Source organism: Sabethes cyaneus, chromosome 3, assembly GCF_943734655.1.
Source record: "Sabethes cyaneus chromosome 3, idSabCyanKW18_F2, whole genome shotgun sequence".
In the NCBI taxonomy this organism is placed as follows: domain Eukaryota; kingdom Metazoa; phylum Arthropoda; class Insecta; order Diptera; family Culicidae; genus Sabethes; species Sabethes cyaneus.
Window position 1 is genome coordinate 87022012 of NC_071355.1, and position 8689 is coordinate 87030700.

The 8689-nt window shown below is 44.2% G+C and overlaps 1 protein-coding gene across 1 annotated transcript; it reads right to left on the reverse strand.

Moving 5' to 3' along the window:
- Positions 1–951: 951 nt before the first annotated feature.
- Positions 952–7056, reverse strand: LOC128739837 (uncharacterized). Its single transcript, XM_053835337.1, has one exon. The coding sequence runs from the start codon at positions 7054–7056 to the stop codon at positions 952–954; it is 6105 nt and encodes a 2034-aa protein (XP_053691312.1).
- Between the last annotated feature and the right edge of the window lie 1633 nt (positions 7057–8689).

The window sequence follows — 8689 nt, forward strand, 5'->3', positions numbered from 1 at the left end:
TCATCATAGAAAAAAAATTTGTCATCAGAAACACCCACATGCCAAATTTGGTTCCATTTGCTTGATTAGTTCTCGAGTTATGAGGAAATTTGTATTTCATTGGAACAGCCCCCCCTCTTAAAGTGAGGAGGGGTCCTAATTTACCATAAAAAATATTCTTGCCCTCGAAAACCTTCACATGTCAAATTTGGTTCCATTTGCTTGATTAATTCTCGAGTTATGAGGAAAGTTGTATTTCATTTGTATGGAAGCCCCCCCCCCTCTTAAAGGGGAGAGGAGTCATAATTCCCCTTCTAAAGAGGGGAGGGGTCCCAATTTACCATAGAATAAATTCTTGTCACCAAAAACACCCACATGCCAAATTTTGTTCTATTTGCTTGATTAGTTCTCGAGTTATGAGGAAATTTGTATTTCATTGGAACAGGAGCCCCCCCTCTTAAAGTGGGGAGGGGTCTCAATTCACCATAGAAAATATTCTTGCCCGCGAAAACCTTCACATGCCATGTTAAACTGTTTTCTTTTAGCAGACCCAAATTAAACACGGTATGTGAGTATGGTCAGCTTTAGCTGTAATTTTAATCATCTTTTAGTATTAATAATTGTTTTAGGTATAAGTAACTTACAATTTTACAGTTTTTCCTTCGTAATTCTTTAGGCAATACAATTTTACAATTTTAGGTTAGATAGGTTCTGTAATAATTTTATTTAGTTTTAGTTTATAGATTTTAGTAGTTTTTAACAATAAATTTACCTACGGTAGATCCAAAAGATTTTAATATTTTCCACCTTTTACCTCTAGACTTTTAACTAATTTACTAATTTAGATTAAGTATAAAACGAGAACGGAAAATTACTTCTTGCACCGCATGAAATTGAATTTTGCTTCATCACTATCAGTGACGTTTTCTTTTCTTTCTCTTCGTTATCGACTCTCGTGAAATGAGCCCGGAATCATCGCATGCTGGTTGCCGAGGGGTACTCGACGTCACATTCCCCCGCCTGTAAACCATTTAGTTGCTCTACTTCCGGTTTACCCACTTCAAGGACGTCTAGTAACGCCAACTTCACGACCGGTCTACGGATGACTCCATTAGTTGTCTTCACCCAAGCTTGTCGCACTCGTCCATCCTTTCCGTGAATGACCTTGACTACTCTTCCTCTAGTCCACTGATTTCGTACTGCACCATCTACGATCAGAACCAGACTTCCTTCCGCTATCTCCTTCACATCTTCGAACCACTTTGATCTCCTCGATATCACTGGCAGGTACTCCTGTATCCATCGCTTCCATATTCCATCCGACAAATGTTTAGCAAGCTTCCATCCGCTATTCAACGTTGTACGGTAATCCGTAGGTAGTACTGGAACCTGTTTAACCCCGTCTGAACATCCGAAAATGAAATGATTAGGAGTCAAAGCTTCTTGATCCGCCGATTCTATCGGGATGTATGTCAATGGTCTTGTGTTTACCATCGCCTCCGCTTCGATAATTACCGTCTCCAGAACCTCGTCATCCGGCCGCCGTTGTGCATCTAATATGGTTCCAATTGCTGTCTTCATTGAGCGGACCATTCTTTCCCACGCGCCGCCCATGTGTGGTGCGCCAGGTGGGATAAACGACCAACGAGTTGTAGTGTTTGTAAAGGTCGAGGCCAAGTAGTCATTACGATTCTCTATTTCACGTTTCAGCTGGTTATTCGCCCCGTGAAAGTTTGTCCCGTTGTCACTGAATATCTCAGCCGGCGCTCCTCGTCGTGACACAAACCTCCTTATCGCCATAACACAAGATTCCTTTGACAGGCTGTGCACGACTTCCAGATGCACTGCTCGGATAGTCAAGCAAGTGAACAGGGCTATCCACCTCTTGACGTTGCTTCGACCAACCTTCACTAGCACTGGACCAAAGTAGTCGACACCTACGTATGTGAAGGGTCGTACATAGGGAGTCAGTCGGACCTTCGGCAGCGGAGCCATGGGGGGCGAATACGGACAAGCACGATGAACTCTGCACCAGACGCAGCTTTCCGCCACCTTTGTAATCAGTGATCTCAATTTTGCAATCTCGTAATGTTGTCTCATTTGATTCACAACTGTTTCGCGATTACAGTGCCGAAAACGGCGGTGAAAATAATCAACTAGGAGGAACGTAATTCGATGCTTACGGGGTAAAATTACCGGGTACTTGGTTTGGTACGGTATCCACGCTGCGTTACTCAGTCGATTGCGTTTGCGGATTAATCCGTCTTTGTCCATGAAGGGCCACAATTTGTAGATTGCGCTGCCCTTGGGAAGAGTTGCATGGCGGTCATCCGGCTCTCCGCTTGTCGCTTCAAGGATAGTCATTTCCGATGCAAACACCTCCTTTTGTGCTTGTTTCCACAAGGATAGTTCAGCCATCACCAACTCGTTCTGTGTCAAACAACCATGAATCGGCTTTCCTTTCCGCTGCGAAACTCTAACATTGTGCATGAACCTGTGCACATAAGCCATAGTCCTGTGGAGCCTCTCCCATCTACTAAATCTATCCGCATCGATCAGTGGGTCCGATATATTATGATGTAGGTTGCAAACAATCAGCTCTTCTTCAGTGGGGGCAATCGGTGCGTTCTTGCCTGGCCATAATTCTTCTGGTTGCTTCAGAAATTCCGGTCCACGAAACCATCGGCTTTCAGAGCTGATATTCGGCCCTGAGCCCCATTTAGTGGCATCATCCGCGACGTTCATCGCCGATCCGATCTTCCTCCATTCACTAACATCTGTCACAGTCAATATCTCACCAACTCGGAACCCCACATACTGATGATATCGGCGCTGGTCTGATTTAATCCATGCTAGAACGGTGTTGGAATCCGACCATAGTACACGCTTCGTCACGGGAAGAGCGTGCATAGATATTACGCTGTTAAGTAGGCGGGATCCCAGCACAGCCGCACGTAGTTCCAGTCGTGGAACAGTCTGCATTTTCAACGGAGCTACCTTCGACTTCGCAGCTACAAGTCGAACATCTGGGCCTCGCAGTGTTTCAACCCGGAAATATACTGCACAGGCATAAGCAGACCTGCTTGCGTCCACAAATACGTGAACTTGTAGGGATGAATAGGTCTTCTCAACAGCATTCACAAAATAGCATCTCGGGATCCGCAGACTATTCAACTTGGGAACAAGATTAATCCAGCTTCTCCACCTCGGCATGAGTTTTTCGTTGATCTGGTCGTCCCATCCAATACCCGCTGCCCATATGTCCTGCATCAATATTCTCCCATGAATCAGGAAAAACGAAATCAGTCCCATTGGATCGAAGAAACTCATTACGGTTCGTAAGATTTCTCTTTTGGTTGGCAAGTAAGACTCTTCTAGAACATGTTTCAAATTGTCACGCAGGGAAACTGTATAGACAAAGGTATCGCTGGTGGGTATCCATTTCATGCCCAATACTGACTCGATTCGTTCATCCTTCTCTGTTCGTATATCCTTCTCGACGGCTGTAGACTCTTCTCCAACTTGAGCTGCTATATGCGGATCGTTGGACAAGAAGTTACGGATTTCGAAACCACCCTGGGCGTGAATTTTCTTAACCTCTTTGCCAATCCTCACGGCCTCCTCCGCTGTTCCAAAGCTGTCCAAGTAATCATCCACGTAGTGGTGTTGAACGATGGCTGTAACTGCTCGTGGGAAATCCGCTTCAAACTCCTTCGCATTTATGTTTTTAATGTATTGAGCGGAACTCGGCGAGCATGAAGCCCCGAAGATGGCAACATCCATGACGTAGGTCACCGGTTTTTGATCTGGACGGTCCCTGAAGAGAAAGCGCAGAAACTGACGATCTTGAATCCGTATGAAGAACCTGTGGAACATTTCCTTGATATCGCCTGTCAGAGCGAAACGATACAACCGAAAATTGCTAATAACCGATGGGAGACCTTTTAGCAAGTCGGGTCCCTTCAGTAATGCAGAGTTGAGCGAAACGCCGTCGACCGTAGCTGCTGCATCCCAAATCAGCCTCAATTTGTTCGGCTTCTTTGGGTTCAAGACAATCCCCAATGGCAAGTACCAACACTGATGCTTATCCGTAGTCGACAGTTCACTTTCCGTCGCTTTGTGAGCGTATCCTTTGGCCTCGTAGTCTCGTATCTGCTGCCGAACTCGATCATACAGAACAGGATCTTTACTAAGACGTTTCTCCAGTGAACACATTCGTTTATAGGCCATTCCGAAGCTCTCCGGGAACTTTAACTTGTCTCTCTTCCATAGCATACCCGTTTCGTATCTTCCGTCGACTCTTCGCGTGGTGGACTCCATAATTATCCTCGCTCGTTTCTCTTCTTCGGATTCTAGTGGAGTAGAAGGGTATGTTATGCCAGTGTCGTCCAGTGTGATGTAATCCCGGACTAGCTGGTTGAGCTCTTGCTCTGGATCGGTCCATCCTCCAACATGAAACCCACAGACATACTTTGATTGCGACTCTGTCGCGCACCCGTAGATGCTCCATCCGATGCGACTTTTCGTGGCTATCGGCTCTTCCCACCTTCCTTCTCTGATTTTCAGTGGTACAGTGAGTTTCAAGTTGTCAAGACCAATCAAGAGTTTTGGTGATATTTTTGTATAACTCGGTATAGGCAAACCACGCAAATGCGGATACCTTCTTGTCATTTCGTCGTAGTCCATACTTTGTGATGGAAGCAGCAGTCCACCAACCGTACGTGCATTTCCCAGTCTGTACTGCTTCGTGCATCCGGTACCTGAAATCTCGGTACTGATCCGTCTAGATTTTGGTTCACTGCGTTTGATATTACCGGTCCATTGTAAGTTTAGTGGCTCCAAAGTACCCGCCAAACCGAGCTGATCTGCAACCGAATCCTCTAACAAGGTTATCTGCGATCCTTCATCAACGAAAGCATAGATGTCCACTTTAGTATTCTTTCCGTATAACGTGACAGGAATGATTCTAAAAAGCGGTCCGCCTACCGTCTTTAACTGACTAAGATGACTTGTTGATACAGCTGCTTGTACGGTTGCACTTGAAGAATGTAGAAGAGGATTATGTTTCAGCCGACAATCATTGATTCCACACTCTTTCGCTGTCTTGCACGGCCATTTTCCATGGCAATTCAAACACGATCTGCACAGACCAAACTCTCGCACTGCCTTCAACCGCCCGTCGATGTTCATGGTTTTAAAATTTCCGCATTCCGACACCCGATGCCCTTCTGCTTTGCAAACCGCGCACGGTCTCTTCGGTGCTCGCCTCCCCGATAAAGTGTTAGTTACCGGTTCACGCCTCGGTGTAAATTCTGGCTCTGCGTGAGTCTGCACGAACGACCTCTCTCGATGTTTCGTTTTTTGTGGTTTCAACGATGGTAAATCATCGGCTACATTGTATGCAAGTTCAACCAAACTTGACATGAACCTCCCGAACGCAGCCAAATCCGCATTAGGTTCTTCACTTTTGACTGCCGACCAGTTGAGGCGATAGTCAACGGGTAATTTTCCCACCAAATCGTGTAATAGAGACGGGTTAGATAAGTGAGCCTGATATCCCACATTTTCCAGATGCTGTACTAAATTATCCACTGCCAGTCCGAATTCTATAATGCTCTCCAGATCGTTGGCCTTCAGTGGTGGCATTTGTCGAACTCGCTCAGTCATAGAACGAATAAGTGTTTCGGGACGTCCATACCGCATTTGCAAAGCTTTGATTACATGCGGTACCCCTGCTGGACAAAGCAACCGGCTGCGCACTGCTTCAAGAGCTGGACCCTTTAAGCAGCGTTGAAGACGGATGAGATTTTCATCGTCAGAAAAACCACAAGTTGTTGTAGAACGTTGAAAGTTGCTTATCCATATAGGCCATTCTTCCGGGTTACCGGAAAATATCGGTAGATCCTTCCCCATCACTTGTCTAGTAGCTAGCTGTCGACTCGTTGGGCCTTCCGCAATGTCATTACTGTGATGCTGGGACCGTTGATCCTGATCGTTTTTATTCTCTGCGACAGGTTGTTGAACTTCACAGGCTGCACCATGTTCTTTATCACTACTATGCACTCCCGACGAAGAAATCTGTTTTGACAGCTCGCGACAATTTAAATTTATTTGTTTCTTAGGATTGTTTGGTTGAAGAGGCAATTTTTGAATTCCCTGACTAACGAGAGATTTGCATTGAACTTTTTGTTGAGGGACAGTACAGTTAGGGGGCGAGATTGCTAAAGCTTCATTTATCTTTCTTGCGGGTGGGTTTTTGTTAGTATTGAACTTATCGGGTAATACCTGTTTCTGACATGAACTGGGCCTAACTGCTGACGTGGAAGTCTTTTTTGTTCCCTCTGTCTGCTGGTTTGTTTGCTCCAGCCAGTCTTTCACTTTTTCCCCAGGATCGGTGACACCAACACCGACGTTGACTCTACTGCCGTGACTGCTACTGTACTCAGAAGCCTGCCGAATAAGCTTCGCTTTCTCGTCCGCCGATTGCTTCCGAATAGCCATCTGCTGTTTTCGGTATTCTCGTTCGTCAGCCATGTTCTGCTCCAATGCCCTTTTTGCCTCTGCGATCCGTCTCGCTTCGACGGCCAGCTCCTGCTCCCGCAATTCCTCCTCTAATTTTCGTTGACGATCTTTCATTTTCTTCTCCTCTGCTAGCTCTTCTTCACGTAAACGTCGCTGTTCGTCGACGACATTTAACTCTAGTTCCAAGCGAGCCCGTGCACTAGACGTTATGCTTTCGACAATCACTTTCCTCGACTTACGGGTGTTCTTAGTACCGGCCGAAGATTTCGCCGCCGTCTTTTTCGGGACGTCAAGAACGGCGCCGTCGGATAGTATTGGATTAGAACGACTGGGATTGTTCTTATTCTGCTCCACCACATTTATTCCATCCGTGTACAGAGGTTCGCAAGTGGGACAATACCATTCCCGATCCCGAACACTGGCACTTACGTTCACACAGGAGTAGTGATGCCACATCTGGCAAGAATCGCAAGCTACCATGTCGTCATGTTCGTCGGAGTTGTCACATAATACACAATTATATTGCACCTGCAAATCATCTCCGTTTTTCGCCATCACGTGGGAAGTGTTCGATGTAAAATTCTAAAGAATGTTAAACTGTTTTCTTTTAGCAGACCCAAATTAAACACGGTATGTGAGTATGGTCAGCTTTAGCTGTAATTTTAATCATCTTTTAGTATTAATAATTGTTTTAGGTATAAGTAACTTACAATTTTACAGTTTTTCCTTCGTAATTCTTTAGGCAATACAATTTTACAATTTTAGGTTAGATAGGTTCTGTAATAATTTTATTTAGTTTTAGTTTATAGATTTTAGTAGTTTTTAACAATAAATTTACCTACGGTAGATCCAAAAGATTTTAATATTTTCCACCTTTTACCTCTAGACTTTTAACTAATTTACTAATTTAGATTAAGTATAAAACGAGAACGGAAAATTACTTCTTGCACCGCATGAAATTGAATTTTGCTTCATCACTATCAGTGACGTTTTCTTTTCTTTCTCTTCGTTATCGACTCTCGTGAAATGAGCCCGGAATCATCGCATGCTGGTTGCCGAGGGGTACTCGACGTCACATGCCAAATTTGGTTCCATTTGCCTAATTAGTTCTCGAGTTATGAGAAAATTTGTATTTCATTTGTATGGAAGCCCCCCTCTTAAAAGGGAGAGGAGTAATAATTTCTCTTCTAAAGAGGGGAGGGGTCCCAATTTACCATAGAATAAATTCTTGTCACCAAAAACACCCACATGCCAAATTTTGTTCTATTTGCTTGATTAGTTCTCGAGTTATGAGGAAATTTGTATTTCATTTGTATGGGAGCCCCCCTCTTAGTAGGGGGAGGGGTCTCTAACCATCACTAAAACCTTTCCTGGCCCCAAAAACCTCTACATGCAAATTTTCACGCCGATTGGTTCAGTAGTTTTTTATTCCATAAGGAACATCCCGACAGACAGACAGACACACATAAATCCATTTTTATATATAAGATAAAAGCACGATATTTTGAAAACAACGGATATAGTAGAAAGCAAACTACAAAATAGAGTTGGTCTGTCACTGGTAGAAATACTCAAATTACCGCATTGGGCATATTATACCGCAGGTGGGGCATTTTACCCCGCGCAGACGAGCAACACAACATTTAGGTGCTTTTATTAAATAAGTCCTAGCATATTTATTCCACAATACTAAATGAAATAAACAATTGCAATTGGTTGTCAGCTCAAATACCAACATATACTCGAAGTTGTAACGTTAATTTGGGAAAGCATAACGGAGATATATCCATTTATTCTTAGGGAGGGCACATTATACACATTTCCCCTACCGCCATATACAAAAACCCAGAGGTTCAAATCAGGAGAATTTGGAGGCCATTCTTTTTTTGTTATGAAATCCGTCGGATTGGCTTTGCACCACGTCGTCACAAGATTTGCAGTCTGGGCTGGCGTTCCACCCTGTTGAAAGCTGCAATCTTCTTCACCATACATACCCCGAACGTAAGGTATAAAATGTTGTTATAAGACCATTTCTAGATAGTGTTTTGCATTAACTTTCACAGCCTTGTTAATAAATAATAGAGTAAGTTTCCCTTTCTTTGAAATGCATCCCCATACCATAGCCGCTGATGAATTTTGGTATCGTGGTACATTCCGTTTGTGCTTTGAAACGTCCTTGATCGAAGCC